Source organism: Bos grunniens, chromosome 17 (genome assembly GCF_055505025.1).
Source record: "Bos grunniens cultivar Pamir isolate PY7600 chromosome 17, Bosgru_T2T1.0, whole genome shotgun sequence".
Lineage (NCBI taxonomy): Eukaryota > Metazoa > Chordata > Mammalia > Artiodactyla > Bovidae > Bos > Bos grunniens.
In genome coordinates, this window is record NC_141181.1 from 61,832,839 (window position 1) to 61,849,043 (window position 16,205).

The following is a 16,205-nucleotide window of genomic DNA, read 5'->3' on the forward strand; positions in this document are numbered from 1 at the left end:
CATTGTATAAAGTACAGAACTAGACTGAGCGAAGCTGTCCTGTTAGCAATGGGGGCGGTGAACGCCCTGCGGGGAAAGGTCCTCACTGAGGGGGGCGGGGCGGGGCGGGGCGTGGGGGGGGGGTGGTGCTTCCGTGGTCCAGCGCTGTTCTGTTTTCTTAACTCAGTGTGTTCACTCTGTGAAAATGCGTCTATCTGTACACTTTTTCATGTGCACTTTTCTAAATGGATGTTACACTGCTATACAAATGTGTGCTTAAGAAAATTTTGTAGCTGACAGGAATGTACTTGGAACAGCCCCTTTGAAGAGGAGTTTGTATGTCTTGTAAAATTAAAAAGACCCACACCCTATATCCTATGATCCAGCAAATATTCCTCCTTGATTTCTATCCTAAGGAAATACTCATATGAACCCAAGGAAGCATGAAGGATGCTCATTGAAAATTCGTTTATAATAGAGAAAAGCTGGAAGCTGTCTAAACGTCTGTCCACAGGGAACTGGATAAATAAAGTGGTAAACAGTCACATAAAACTTTAAGACATGCCAAACAATATCATATACTGTTTACAGACACATAATTATGCAGCTGAAGCATAGGATACGCTTGGGAATCATACCCATAGAATTCAGAATAGTGGTTAGCCCTGGGGAAGGAAGAAGAAAAGAGGCGGGGGATGGAGTATACAAGAGGAGCTTCAGTTTGCATCTGTAGTGCTTAATTCTTTACAAAAAAAAGAACAGAAGCAAATACAAAAAATATTAAGGTTTTTGAAAGACTGTTTTTTTTTATATTCTGTAAAAGTGTTACTTGCTCAGTCATGTCCGACTCTTTCCGACCCCATGGACTGTAGTCCGCCAGGCTCCTCTGTCCATGGAATTCTCCAGGTAAGATACTGGAGTGGGTGGCATTCCCTCCTCCAGAGGATCTTCCCAACTCAGGGATCAAACCCAGGTCTCCCGCGTTGCGGGTGGATTCTTTACCATCTGAGCCACCAGGGAAGCCTGTATATATATTCATGATATTTACTAATAAAGCATTTAAAAATATGTGATAAATCTATGCCGTGGAATACTCTGAAACAGTTAAAAATTAGGTAGATCTAATGTGTAAAATGTGTAAAATAAGTAGCTAATGGGAAGCTGCTGTCCAGCACAGGGAACTCAGCTTTGTGCTCTGTGATGACCTAGAGGGCTGGGATGGGAGAGTGGGAGGGAGACTCAAGAGAGAGGGGATATATGTATACATACAGCTGATTCACACTGTTGTACAGCAGAGACCAACACAACATTGCAAAGCAAATATACTCTAATTAAAAAGTAAAATAAATATCCTGAAAAAAATTAGGTGGCTCTAAATGTCTTCTCATGGCCACAAACCTAAGATATATTTTAAGGAAAAAGGCGAGTTCCAGATATATTCGAAAAGATATTTCTTGTACTGTAAATGATGGTGTTTGCATATATATGTACACTAAATGTATGTATACGGGGCTTCCCAGGTGGCGCCAGGTAAAGACCCTGTCTGCCAGTGCAGGAGACTAAGAGATGTGGGTTCGATCTCTGGGTCAGAAAGATCCCCTGGAGGAGGGCATGGCAACCCACTCCAGTACTCTGGCCTGGAGAATCCCATGGACAGAGGAGCCTGGCAGGCTACTGTCCATGGGGTTGCAAAGAGTTGGACACGACTGAAGCAACTAAACCACCACCACCATGTATGTATATAATGAATATATACACACTCACAGAAGGAGAAAAGAGACCCAGGCAAAGGAAGGGATGAACATTTAAAGGCAGCTTTGTTTTCTCAGTAATTCTTCACAAGAAGAATATACTCATTTATTGAGTGCTAAGTGGCTTCAGTCATGTCCCACTCTTTGCATCCCCATGGACTGTAGCCTGCCAGGCTCCTCTGTCCACGGGATTTTCCAGGCAAGAATACTGGAATGGGTTGCCATGCCCTCCTCATTAACGCATTTTAATACATTATAGAAGAATACGAAGTGGCATCAGTAAGTGAAGCTGGCTGATTATTCGATAGGATGGTCCATTCTTATAAACATTTTAAAAAATACTTAAACTTTATTTAAAAAAATACTTTTGCACGCACACACACACAAATACACACGCTAAACCCAGATGTCAAGACACCAAGATGTTAACAGTTTCACTTACCTGTACTTTCAAAAATGTCTACTTGAAATAGGAACATCTTTTAGAAGTAAAACTACCCTGAGATGTTTTAAGGCATAGCTCCTGGGGATCACGCGTGCTTGTCTGCCCAGCCGTGGCCCGTCTCTGCCCTCCCACCCAGCAGGCACCTGAGGGTCTTCCTTTGCATGTCCTCGTCTGTGATGCCATGGTAGACCAGAGTTTCATTCCAGATGGGGTTTCTGGTGTTCCGCAGGGTTTTTGTACGAAGCTTGTTGGACTAGAACCCAGAGAGATGGACAGACAGACACCTGCCTCAGTGGGGAGCCAGCCCTGCAGCCACATCCCCTGGGCCCGTTTAGTGGCTGGGTGACTTAGGAGGCCACTCCCCTTAGGAGTGTCCAGGGCTCTGTTCTCCCAAGTGCGTGTTCTCGGGGGAGTCGGGGTCAGGCTCTAGGATGCATCGCCAACACTGGACGGTGGGCTACCCCTCCCTCCAGGCCCTCTCATTGACCTTTGCATAAAGGTTAGAAAGCTACAATGTCTTTGAGAAAAATGATTATTTCCAGGACAGGGAGGCAGAAATGAGAGTCACTCACTCCTAGGCAGTGAAGACATAATTTCTGGGGATATTGGGGCAATTCTCTCAACTTCCCCAAATAGAATCCTCCATGCTGGAAATTCCTTGGAGGGGACAAAATTTTTTATTTTACTCTAGGAGTGAAGGCTAGAAATACACCTGGTGACAAACCCAATTCATACTAACATGTATAACTGACTGGATTCTCTAGCAAAGCAGGTTTGGATTTAGGAGCGGGCAAAGGAGAGAGTGTCAAGGAGAAGCAAATGTCACTCGGAATAGAAGGAGTAGTGGCCAGCTAGTTTGGCCATGGCCAGATGGGACTGTCTTTTCTTCACTTGATCTTAGCCTAAAGGCTGAGAAGCAATGGGACTGTCTTTTTTTGATCTAAACACACAAAAAAGTGAGAAAAAGTGTGTGTGGGGGTGTGTGTGTATGCCTGCACACATGTATGTGTATCCTTTTTTGTCTTATGGGGCATTTGATACTTACAAAAATTTTTGAAAAGGCGTTTTCCTAAGATCACGTGTATAGTATATACCAAGTATATAGTCAGCTTTGTTTTTAGGACATTCATGTCAAGTGAACACAAAGCAAAAAATAAAACTCAAGAAGGCACACTTTCATTTCCAGCCTTGTGTTCTGAGGGGGTCAATCCAAAGAAAGGAGAATTAATCCCACTTTTCCTCCCCAGAGCAAAATAATGATCAGCAGGTGAGGTGGAATGGGAGAGAAAGGTAGGAGGGACGGGGGCCCATTTTCTCTTAATGATAGAATATTTTCTCAAGTTATCTGGAGAGAGTTGTTCATCCCTGTTGAGAGATGTTTGGCTGAGGCACAAAATGGGAGGGGGAGGTGACCATGGTCAGCACTGGGGAGCCACTATAGCTGTTTGAGCAGGTCAGGGCATAATCATGGCATCTGCTTGTCTACTGGATCCCTGGTTTCTGAGTTGGAAAAATGAGCAGAGCCCCTGCCTCTTGAAGGAGGATGGCTCTGGCCCATGCCTTACCCCGTGCAAGGACTTTGCCAATCAGGGAAGTGGGGGCTTGGGGGCAGATAGGGCTATTTTAGGCTCTGAGCTGGGAACCTTGGGTGCTTTCCAGAGCCCATGTGCCCGGCTTGCCGAGAGGCCCAGGCCATATGGTACCTTGCTGGCTCCCGGCAGGAGGTGCAGCTTAACGTAGGGATCGGCCAAGCCATTCGAATCCATGGGCTTCAGTCCCTGTAAGAAAGAAAGCAATGGTGTGAGGGCCTGGGGAGGGCTTGGGCACTCAGCTATCAAAGGCAATGTACAGTTATCGATCCACCCTGTGTGCTTCCTCCTCTGAAGAAAGAGAAAGGAAATACAGCACCTCAGAATGAGCACTGGAATCAGGCAGATGAGGTTTAAAGCCTGGTCATGTCACTTACTGGCTGTGTGACCTCAGGCAAGTGTCTTAACCTCTCTGAGTCTCATTTTCCTCACCTGTCAAATGGGATGTGTCATGGGCTGGTAAGATCTAAATGCATTCCCACTTGTAAAGTGTTTGGCAGTGGCTGGCACACTGGAAGTGCTCCATCAAGGTTGGATTGTTATTGCTGAGATGGAAGGACATGTCCCAGAATGGGTGGGAGAGGAGGAAAGGCTAGGGAGAGGAGGCTTGTGTTCGGGCCCTGGCCTCTTCACTCGCTTCTGAGACCTCAGTCTCTCCATCCATGTGATGGAGATCACAGTCTCTGTCTGGTCCCTCTTAGAGCTGACATGGGGCTCAAATCAACCATAGGGAAAGGAGTCTGTCTGGGATAGGAGTTAAGTTGGGCTTGTTAGTATGAGCAATTCCAAAATTCCTGGGGCTCAGGTACATTTTGTCCACTCCCTAGGCCCTGGCTGGGCAGGTGTCTTATTTCTGGGCTCCCACGGTCTCCTTTTAGAGCACTAATCTCTAATCCCATGTGTTTCGTCCTGTGATCTCTGGGAACCTCAGTTTCCCCATCTGTTTAATGGGGCTGATCACAGCCAATGCTTCATGGGATTCTTGGAGGAGTAAAGGAGCTCTCACTTGTGAAGGCTGAGCTCTGGTCCTGGCTTAAGTTAAGTATGATCAGTGTTTGTTAGTACTATATGGGGACAGGAGGCCACAAAGTAGGGTGCAAGGGGTAAATCTGGCCAGGAAGCCTAGAGGGTAAGAGCACAGGCTTTTGAGTTGGACAACATTGGTTCAAATCCCAGCTCCACTTCTTCCTGGCTCTGTGACCTGAGCAAGTCCCTTAATTTCCCTGTGTCTCAATTTCCCCATCTATAGAATGGGAATGATGATGGAACCTTCCTCATAGGTTTGTTGTGAAGATTAAATGGGACAAAATAATCTGTAGAAAGCCCCAGAGGGTGAATAATACTCGTGTGTGCAGGAGTGCTCAGCAACTCAGTTATGTCCAACTTTTTGCAACGTGGACTGTAGCCCACCAGACTCCTCTGTCTATGGGATTTCCCAGCAAAAATACTTGAGTGGGTTGTCATTTCCTTCTCCACGGGATCTTCCTGACCCAGGGATGGAACCTGGGTTTCCTGTGTCTCCTGCACTGCAGCTGGATTCTTTACTGCTGAGTCAACAAGGAAGCCCGAATAATACTCAGGTGATGGTTTCTTATCCATTTCTAGAACAAAGTTCATGAGAGCACAGCCTATTCTGGCTCATTCTAACATTCTCCAGCATTAGGGTAGTTCCTGGTACACAGTAGCTATTTAATAAACATTTCTGGAATGTCTGCTTGGATTGTGAGTTTGCAAATCAGCAGATGTTGTGGTTTTCAAGTTGAAACGGGAACATGTTGGTTTGGTAAACATACCAGTTTACCAAAATTACTACCATTCCCTAACACTTTCCACATGCTTTTCTTGTCTCTATTACCAACCTAGCCCGTAAGTCATTAAGCCCCTGTCTCAAGGGGGCTGTGATGGTGTGGCTTTCTCCCATTTCTGAAGCTGGAGGCCATTAAATCTGGATTCAAATCCAGCTCTATCCCTTACCAGTTGAGTGGCCTTAGGCTTTAACTTTCTAAGCCTCAGTTTTCCCATCTGTACAATGGGGCTAATAATAATCTCTTCCTCAGAGGTTCCTGTGAAAATTAAAAAAGATAATGTAGGGCCTTACCTCACTGTGTTATTGGGGGTGGGGTGTAAATGCATCTAAACACCTGCTGAAAAGTGACCTGGGTGTGTTGATCTAGAAGTTGTGTTAAGCATCTCACACATCACTGATCATCCAAACTGGGACATTTTGTGAGTGGGAAGGAGAGTTCTTAATTATTTTAGCAAGGCAACAGGCATAATGGGGACCATCTGTGCAAACTGGGATACCCAGCTACCTTCTGTGTAATACTCACCATTGCCCTTATGGGAGAGGCTCTACTATTATCCCCGAGGCACAGAGAGGTTAAGTAACTCCCCCCAAGTCCCACAGCTAGGAGCAGGAGAGCTGGTGTTAGAACTCAGGAAGTCTGGTTCCTGAGCCTTGCTTGTACTCTATAGACCAGACTTGGGGCAGGGGAGACCCTGGTTAGTTTTTAATACTTCCTTGGGTTGGCACTGGCATCATCCAGCTTTCCTCGGGGCCTAGAGTGGAGTCGGCTCAGTGCCCCTGAAACCTGCAGTGTAGAGATGCTCTTCCAACCTGGTCTGCCCTTCCCGCCCCCTCAGAAGGCCAGATGACTGTCCTTGTATCTGCAACAACAGGGCTTCCCAGGTGGCTCAGTGGTAAAGTATCTACCTGCCAATGCAGGAGCCACAGGACATGTGGGTTCCATCTCTGGGTTGGGAAGATCCCCTGGAGTAGGAAATGGGAACCTACTCCAGTATTGTTGCCTGGGAAATCCCATGGACAGAGGAGCCTGGTGGGCTATAGTTCATAGGGCTGCAAAGAGTCAGACACTATTGAGGTAATTTAGCGCACCCGATCTGCAACAATAGGCCCCTGACTGTCTGCTACTCCAGCTTGACAGCCACATCTGTAGAAGGAGCTGTTCAGTGACTTGTCAGCTGTCAAGATCGGCTGTCACTGCCTCCCGGGTGACACCTCTGCAGTGCCCTCCAGCGGCTGTGGATGGGGCAGGTCTCAGCTCTGCCCTTGAAGCTTGGTTGCCTTCATTCCCAGGAGGCAGATACAGTTAAGTAAAACCCCTCCCGGGCCATCCCCACAGCAAGTCCTCCCCGAAAGGAATTAGCCGTGGCCAGTTCCTGCGCTTTTCTCATTCCTGTCACTGTCACAGACAGACAAGGCCGTGACAGGAGACAGGCCTAATAACCCATGCCCTCCCCAAGTCCCCTAGAAATGCCAGAGCAGACTGAGCAGTCCCCAGCTTGGCCCCTCACCCACCTTGGCCTTTATGATGGTGCAGTGCAGGGAGCTGTTGTCCTGGTCATAGAGAAGGCTGAACTCCAGGGCACCCAGGGTGGCTGAAGAGGACAGAGGCAGGTACCAATAAGACACTCATTCCGTCATTCAACAAACATTTCCTGACCACTTACCATGTGCCCAGTCTGGGATAGGCATTGAGCCTACAGGGCAGAGGAAGACTTATTTGGACTTCTCATCCTCATAGACCCTCCTCTTCCTTGGAGCCCTCAGCACACCTATGATCAGTTAATCATTTGTGCAATTGCCTAGTTAATGACTTCTATCCGCTAGGCTGAGAACCCCATGAGGGTAAGGCTGTGACTGTCTTGTTCACTGCTATGTCCCCACTGGGCACAGCGCAGGGCACACAGTTGGCACTCACTTACTTGCTGAAGGAATAAATGAGTCTTAGCGTTTGCTGTTGCCTGTGTCTAGAATGCACTTCCTCTAGATCCTCCTGTGGCTGATGACTTCTCATTATCCACTTCTCAGTTTAAATTAAATGCTACCTCCTTAGAGAAGCCCTCTCTGATTGCTCCATCTAAAGCAGCTACCTTCTTGGTCATTTCACCCTATTTTACTTCCTTCACCATGCTCTGTTTCTGTTTGAAATAAACTCATTGGTACATTATGTGTCTTTCCACTAGAATGCTATTTCCATTAGATCAGCCATCTTGTCTGTCTTTTTTTTTTTGGCCATGGTATCCTTAGCACTTATAATAGTTTAGGGGCACCTAGTCGGTGCTCAATAAATACTTGTCAATACAGAGATGAGTGAGGGAGGGAGCCAAATACAGAGACAGGCTTGTTATAAATCATCAAGGACATCTCCTATTAGGGACATACATAGGCTGAGAGGGATAGTCTAGGCTTGGCGGGTCAGGAAGAGACACTTCAGGTGGATAGAAGGAGCAGTGGTCACTGCTCTGGGCAGAGGGGCCAGGATTCCGAGAGCCAAAAGGTGGGATAGACATGGCGCCTTTCCAGAGCAGAAGCAGCCTGTGGCCGACAGCTGAGACTCCTTTCCCCCAAGCCTGCAGCCCCGCGGCCCCTGGGGGAGACAGGACAGCTGATATTTCCTCCAGGTCTGGCCTCCGATCTGCTGCAGCATTGAGACTGACCGTCGGCCCCTCCACTCACTGTCCATGTGAACTAGGACAAGCCCTTGAGCCTCTCCGAGACTCCATCTCCCTATCTGTGAAATTGGAAGAAGAAAAGCGACTATTCCTGGACTCACTGGGATGGTTAAAGTGAGCACTGCACGTAGCACATTTAGAAAAGTGCCTGACTATTACTATTATTACTTCTGATGCGCATGTTGCATAATAATACTTCCTCATGGGTGTTCTGTACTATATAAAATGATTTTTGGGTTTTGATGCCCTTTCTCAGGAGGTACCTCAGTTTACCCTGTACTTGTACTTTGTACTATATAAAATGTTTTTTGTGTGTTTTGTACTACATAAAATGATTTCTGGTTTTCGATGCCCTTTCTCAGGAGGTAACTAAGTTTACCCTTCCCTCAGCCCCGCGTGGGAGGCAGTATTTACTCCCCTTTTTACAATGAGGAGAGATAACCTGAAGGGCCAAAGCCATTCCACCGATTACAGCCATTGGTCATTTCTTTGGAGCAGGTCCAGTCTCCCCATCTGACCAGCAGCTCTTGGAATGTCCCTCCAACCCCACAACGTGAATCAGGTCCAGACACGACCCATCTGTGCTTCCTTCCAGCTCACAAGGGCCACCCCAGCTCTCCCCTGCAGTGCTCAGCCACACCCAAGAGAAGTGCCACTAGGGGGTGTGTGTGTGTGTGTGTGTGTGTGTGTGTGTGTGTGTCCCCTTGGGACTCAAGGTCTGAGTGAGAGAAGCACAGAGTCGACACTTTATAAATCACCGTGTGGATGGATGCAAGAGGAAATACCAGAAAATTTTAAATCATGGTTAAAAAAATGACTTTTAGAAGACACACTAAAGAGTGGGAAACTATTAAAACACGTGCCTCTTTGTATACACCTAGGAGTGGAATTGCTGGGTCATATGATAATTCTATGAAATCACCCAGTAGAACACTGTGAATGTAGTTGAATTATACTCATAAAAAACCATGTAAAAGGTAACATTGATGTTATGTATGTTTTACAATGATGAAAAAACCATAAAGCACCTATACTTTAGAAAGCTGATGTCATTTTGTGAATTTAGTAACACAAATTTGTATTTTTATAACTTGGCTAATATGTTTATGGGGGGCTGGGGTATACAGGGCTGTCCCCAGACCCATTCCTGTTTCCCAGGGGGTGAGCACTGAAGCGACTTTTTCAGCCACCCCTCTGTTACGAGTCACCTACTTGCTTCATCCGAATCGTAGCTGTTGGCTTCCTCCTCGTCCTCCTCAGGGGGTGGGGGCTGACGGGCCGGGGCCACCACCGGCTGGGGAGCAGCCGCAGAGGCTTGGGTATAGGAGCCCGGGGGGTGGCCCGCTCGGTCCTCCCTGGTTCCAGCTGCCGAGTAGCCTCCGATTCCCCCGGTTCTCTCCTCCCGGGGTTGGGCGGCGGCCCCTGTATAGTCGGGGTCACTGGGAGCCACCTCTGCAGGGGAGATGGGGAGAGGGTGAGAAAGAGGCAGCTGAGTCCCTGTGTTGGAACTCTAGCAATGACAACTGCTGCAGTGCTGCTGCGAGTGATGAGCACCAACCAGGTGCTTGTCAAGCTTTGCATCAGAATCACCCACTGCTCTGCAATGGGGGGACTGTCACTTCCCTTGGACGGTGGGCGGGGCACACACTGCGCTGCTCCCCAGATCTCAGAATGCCGCCTTTGTCAAAGCCACCCAAGGAAGGTTTGCAAAAATGCAGGTTCCTGGGCCCCAGCTGGACTCTAAAGGCCCTGTGCTGGGGCCTTGGAATCTGTTTTATAACAAGACCCGTGGGCTGATTCAGATGGAGGCAAAACAGACCTCACTGAGAGCGCTCACTGGTGTGGGCTCTGAAGCCAGGCAGCCTGGGTTTGAATCTCAGCTGTGTGTCCTGGAGCAAGTGACTTGTCTCTGAGCCTTAGTTTCCTCATCCCCAAAATGTGGAATTTTAAGACGTGAACATGCTCAAATAGTAGTTCAGTTCAGTCACTCATGAACCGCAGCACGCCAGACTTCCCTGTCCATCACCAACCCCTGGAGCTTGCTCAAACTCATGTCCAATGAGTCAGTGATGCCACCCAACCATCTCATCCTCTGTCATCCCCTTCTCCTCCCGCCTTCAATCTTTCCCAGCATCAGGGTCTTTTCCAATGAGTCAGTTCTTTGCATCAGGTGGCCAAAGTATTGGAGCTTCAGCTTCAGCATCAGTCCTTCTGATGAATATTCAGGACTGATATCCTTTAGGATGGACTGGTTGGATCTCCTTGCAGTCCAAGGGACTCTCAAGAGTCTTCTCCAACACCACAGTTCAAAAGCATCAATTCTTTGGTGCTCAACTTTCTTTATAGTCCAACTCTCACATCCATACATGACTACTGGAAAAACCATAGCCTTGACTAGATGGACCTTTGTTGACAAAGTAATAGCTATCATTTAAACATTTTTTTCTCTACTATATGCACAGGAGGCTCAGTGGTAAAGAATCCACCTGCCAATGCAGGAGATGCAGGAGACACGGGTTCGATCCCTGGGTCAGGAAGATCCCCTGGAGGAGGAAACGGCAACCCATTCCAGGATTCTTGCCTGAGAAACCCAAGGACACAGGGGCCTGGTGGGCTACAGTCCACGGGGTCACAAAGAGTCAGACACGACTGAGGAACTGAGCCCATCGCACAGCACCTGGTGCATTAGCAAGCAGTGAACACGTTGTATTGATTGGGGCTGTTACATATATATCATGTAATAATCACTGTCACTTAGAGTGATCTTGGCAAAGAAAGAAAGAAGTTTGGAACAGAGAAGGCGACATCACTTGAGTGTTTGCCCCAAGCGCCGCCCTGCCTCCACTTCACAGGTGTAGACACAGGCCCAGGGGCAGCAGGTGATGGGCAGAGGCCACGTGCTAAGGTTTTCTATGTCTCAGTTTACTTAATCCTCACAACAACTCTATGAGGTAGGTCTTTGTGTTATTCTCATTTTAGAGATGAGGAAAGTGAGGCTCAGGGAAGTTAAGTGACTTACCTAGGGTCACACAGTTGGGAAGTGAAGAAGCAGTGATTTGAATCCAGGCAGCCTGTGCTCTTAACCACTGAATGTATTGTCATTTTCTGTCCATCAAATGTTAGTACGGACTCTCTAGAGTTTTAGAATTCGGGGGATCCCTTAGAGATCATCAGCTAGGTCTCAGGATGCAGAATGGGCCAATGTCTGGTAGCCCCTGCTCTCTCTCTCTCTGCCTCCGTCTCTGTCATTCTCTCTCTCTCTCAATTAGTGAAAGAGAGGTGGCCAAAGTATTTTTTGTGCATCAGGTGGCCAAAGTATTGGAGCTTCAGCTTCAGCATCAGTCCTTCTGATGAATATTCAGGACTGATATCCTTTAGGATGGACTGGTTGGATCTCCTTGCAGTCCAAGGGACTCTCAAGAGTCTTCTCCAACACCACAGTTCAAAAGCATCAATTCTTCAGTGCTCAGCTTTCTTTATAGTCCAACTCTCATATCCATACATGACTACTGGAAAAACTATAGCCTTGACTAGATGGACCTTTGTTGACAAAGTAATAGCTATTATTTAAACATTTTCCTAATATATGCACAGAGTATATGTCATCTAATATATGACAATACTTTTTGTGCACAGGCACAAAAAGAAGTGAACACTTGCCTGGTCTCTGATCTGGAAAGCGTCCTGTTGGCCCTGGACTGGGTCTGCTGCCTCCTGGGGGTCCTGAGTGGGGCAAAGACAGAAAGAAGCTTGGAACAGAGAAGGCGACATCATTTGAGGGTTTGCTCCAAGCCCTCCTCATTTCACGGTGCAGACGCAGGCCCAGGGGTGGTGGATGATGTGCAGAGGTATCCAGGGGTGCAGGAACAGTCCCACTGCGGGGATCCTGGGGCTGGACAGGCCTAGCTTCAATCCCCAGTCCTTCCCTCCTGAATCTCAGCTTCCTCCCCACTTCCTCCCATCACCAGTGGGGCTGGTGATACCTGCTCTTCACGTTTTGCTGGCTGTTATGAGGTCAACGAGCTAATGGAATAAGAATCACTTGCAAGGTAACAGGCGAGTCCATGCTTTGTGTCCACCATTATTACAGGGTCATTACCAGTCCAGAGGATTCTCTACATTTCCAAAGCTTGGGATGTGGTCTCGCCACAGGTTTGGGGCATGAAATAAAAATAACATTCAATGACACAGTGAGAAAGCCATTCTGGGCTCCATTGGTTTGATACTGATCCCATCATGGGAAAAGTCTTACTGCGGTGCTACTTTTCTTTAACACGTCTCTATAAGTGTCTTTAGCACGTCTTTATAAGTGTCCCTTTTGAAAAAGCAAAAGAGGACAGGCCTCAGGCTCCAAACCTTCAGTAGGCCAGTGTACTGAGAATATCACTGCACTCTTTTATCTTCAGTACATTAATCTTTTAAAGATTTATTTAATTTATAAATTAAATTATAAGTTAATATAGGCTGTGCTAGGTCCTTGTTGCTGTGTGTGAGCTTTCTCTAGTTGTGGTGAGTGGGGTCTACTTCATTGCTGTACACAGGCTTTTTATTGCTGGGTGTCTCTCGTTGCAGAGCACGGGCTCTAGGCACACAGGCTCAGTAGTTGTGCTACATCGATTTATTTGCCCCATGGCATGTGGGATCTTCCCAGAACAAGGATCAAACCCATGTCCCCCTGCATTGGCAGGCAGACTCCTAAGCACTAGACCACCAGAGAAGACCCAGTATACTAATTTTTATAATAGCTTCCACAATAGGTTGAATTGCATTCCCCCAAAGATGTTCAAGTCCAAACTCCCAGTCCCTGTGAATGTGAATATTTAGGAAAAGGGTCTTTGCAGATGACCAAGTTAAGATGCAGTCATTAGGCTGGGCCCTAATCCAATATGACTATTCCCTTATAACGAGGGGAAATTTGGACACACAGGACCCAAGCATGGAAGGAGGATGATGTGAAGATCCCTCTACAAGCCAAGGAATGCCTGAGGCTCCCAGAAGCGAGGGGAGAGGATGGGACACATTCTCTCTCACAGCTCATGAAAGGAACCAACCCTGGCAACACCTTGATTTTGGACTTTTGGCTTCTAGAACTGGGCCACAATACATTTCTTTTATTCTAAGCCACCCAGCTTGAGATATTTGCTATGACTGCCCTTTGTGCTGTTTAGTCACTAAGTTGTGTCCTATTCTTTGAGACTCCATGGACTGCAGCACCGCAGGCCTCCCTGTACTTCACTATCCCCCGGAGGTCACCCAAACCCACGTCCATTGAGTGGTGATGCCATCCAGCCATCTCATCCTCTGTCGTCCCCTTCTCCTCCTGCCTTCAATTTTTCCCAGCATCAAGGTCTTTTCCAATGAGTTGGCTCCTCACATCTGGTGGCCAAAGTATTGGAGCTCCAGCTGCAGCTGGAGTCCTTCCAATGAATATTCATGACTGCCCTAGCAAACTATTAATAATACACTCTCTTTTTTTCTGGTATGGAATGCTGGTTTCCCATTATTATAGGTTTCTTTTAAAATAACAAAATTTTAAAAATATTTTATTTATTTGGTTGCACCAGGTCTTGGTTGCAGCGTGTGGGATCTAGTTCCCTGACCAGGGATTGAACCCAGCTCCCCTGCTTTGGGAGCATGGAGTCTTAGCCATTGGACCACCAGGGAAGTACCTAAAATAACAGCTTTTTAAATGCACCTATTAGGAATTATTTCCATTCTTTTACACAAGCCGTATGTGCTCAAATTTTCTCATGTTACTAATCTCTTGCCACTATTTCTTGCTGAATCTCACATACCTGTCTGAGAACATTTGCCTTTTTGTTAAAGTCCAAGGTCCTTAAATTTTCCTTGAGAGAGAGTTTATGATAACAACTTCTCTCAGTTATGTTTTTAAAGGAGGTCAATTTGAAGAAAATGTTAAGGAAATAAGAGGGCAGATGGTAGACGTATGTGGTGAGAATTGAGAGCAGAGTGACAGTACTGGAAGGTGGGACACCCTGGGGGGTGAAATACTGTCACTTTTTGCGTTTAGGTGGATATGATGCTACACACCCCCTCCCACCCATGCTGGGCTCCCAGCCTCATTCTATTCTAGTAGTACTCATTCTAAGGGTCTTGAAAGAGTTTAGAGTTTGGCAGTGGCTGTAGCTTTGCAAAAAGCCCAGCGGATTCTGCAAGCAAAGGTGGGAGGTATTGTGGTCACAGCTGAGTGACGACCTGGGTGGGCAAGTGGGTGGCAGGTACCTGGTTGCCCAGGCTGGGGAGGTGCCGGGCTCTGCATTGAGGCTGGGGCAGGTCTAGAAGCCTGGACTGAGTTGGCCCGTCTCAAACCTGAAGGGGAAAGAAAAGAGCCTGTCATGTTACACACACACACAGACACGTGCACACACATGCAGTCAAAGCAGGAAGAAGCTTGGGACTGGTGAGCTGGCATAAGGTACGGTCCTCTGGGTATGAACTGGAGGAAGCTCCCTGATATTCTCGGCTCTTTCAGACCTTCTACTCCTCCTCTCAGTGTGTTCTATCTTTTCAATACTTAGATCACCCTGAGCAAGTCACAGCAGCAACATGGGTATTGAAAAGCCCAGGTTCTGTGATGTTGCTCCCAACATCTATGACTTTGCACAAATGACTTGTCCTCTCTGGGCCTCAGTCTCCTCATCTGTCAAATGGGATAACAGTACCTAGCTCACAAGGCTGTGGTGGAGACACATAATGATACAATACACGCAAAGTGCTCAGAACAGTGCCTGGCATGTAGTAAACACTCAAAATCTGGTAGATTTTAAAAATCAATTCGGAATTTATTTTGGTACTTGTGTCAAGCAGATTTCTTTTTTTGTTTTCTTGTCGCACCTTGTGGCGTATGGGATCTTAGTTCCCAAACCAGGGATCAAACCCGTGCCCCTCCTACAGTGAAAGCGTTGAGTCTTAACCCCTGGATGGCTAAGTAAGTCCTGAAAGACTGTTCTTACCTTCATGAGGACTTAGTTTTGTATCCCAGATTTTTCTTTTATAAGCTATGTGTCTTTGGGCTGGTCACTCACCCTCACTGAACCTCAGATGCTTCATGCAGGCAATAACTCTACCCACTTGATAACAATGGGCTGATGGCTTATTTATAATAACTTATTTAATTTCACACCCTGTGAGGTAGGTGCTTTATGAGCTCCATTTTACAAATGGGTAAACTGAGGCACAGAAGGGTTAAGGAGCCCACCTAATGTCTCCTGATTAGTTAGCAGCAGAGCCAGGGTTTGAAGTCAGGTGTTTGATCTCTGGAGTCTACCTGAGACTTTTATGTGCTACTGCCTCTTGCTGAGCTGCTGGGGGATCAAATGTGGATGATACACATAGCAGCTCCTGGTACCCAGAAGCTAAGACATTCCCGGAAGAATGCCTTGTCCTCGCTCACCTCACTGAGCTGGATCCTACCTTTCCTGAATTTACATCTTTAAAAAAAATGTATAACTTTTATTTCCAGAAGTAAAAATGTGTAGGCTTTATAGTAAATCCTCTTTTTTTTTTTTTTTTTGGCTGCAGCCTGTGGCATGTGGTGGAGAAGGAAATGGCAACCCACTCCAGTACTCTTGCCTGGAGAATCCCATGGATGGAGGAGCCTGATGGGCTACAGTCCATGGGGTCGCAAAGAGTCAGACACGACTGAGCGACTTCCCTGTGGCATGTGGGATCCTTGTTCTCCAACCCAGGATGAAACCCGTGTCTCCTGCATTGAAAGCATGGAGTCTTAAACACTGGACCACCAGGGAAATCCTGATTATTATTATTATTATTATTTTTGCCCATGCTGAGTGGCTTGTGGGATCTTAGTTCCCTGACCAGGGATCAAACTCATGCTCCCTGCAATGGAAAGTGTTGAGTCCTAACCTCTGGACCACCAGGTAAGTCCTGAATTGAAACCTTTTTCACAGGAGAGATGCTTGAATGCTCAGAACAGAAAGTACT

The 16,205-nt window shown here is 47.0% G+C and overlaps 1 protein-coding gene across 3 annotated transcripts in view; it reads right to left on the reverse strand.

Annotated features, from left to right (window-relative positions):
• The window catches only part of RPH3A (rabphilin 3A), a 101,795-nt gene that overhangs the window by 10,596 nt on the left and 74,994 nt on the right, over positions 1-16,205 (reverse strand). For all 3 annotated transcript variants that reach the window (XM_086348138.1, XM_086348140.1, XM_086348141.1), the window contains 6 exons: positions 14,484-14,570; positions 11,901-11,963; positions 9,453-9,692; positions 7,084-7,163; positions 3,879-3,953; positions 2,319-2,428 (listed from right to left, as the gene is read on the reverse strand). In XM_086348138.1, coding sequence (XP_086204264.1) covers positions 2,319-2,428; positions 3,879-3,953; positions 7,084-7,163; positions 9,453-9,692; positions 11,901-11,963; positions 14,484-14,570 — 655 coding nt within the window. The remainder of the gene's footprint in view (positions 1-2,318; positions 2,429-3,878; positions 3,954-7,083; positions 7,164-9,452; positions 9,693-11,900; positions 11,964-14,483; positions 14,571-16,205) is intronic.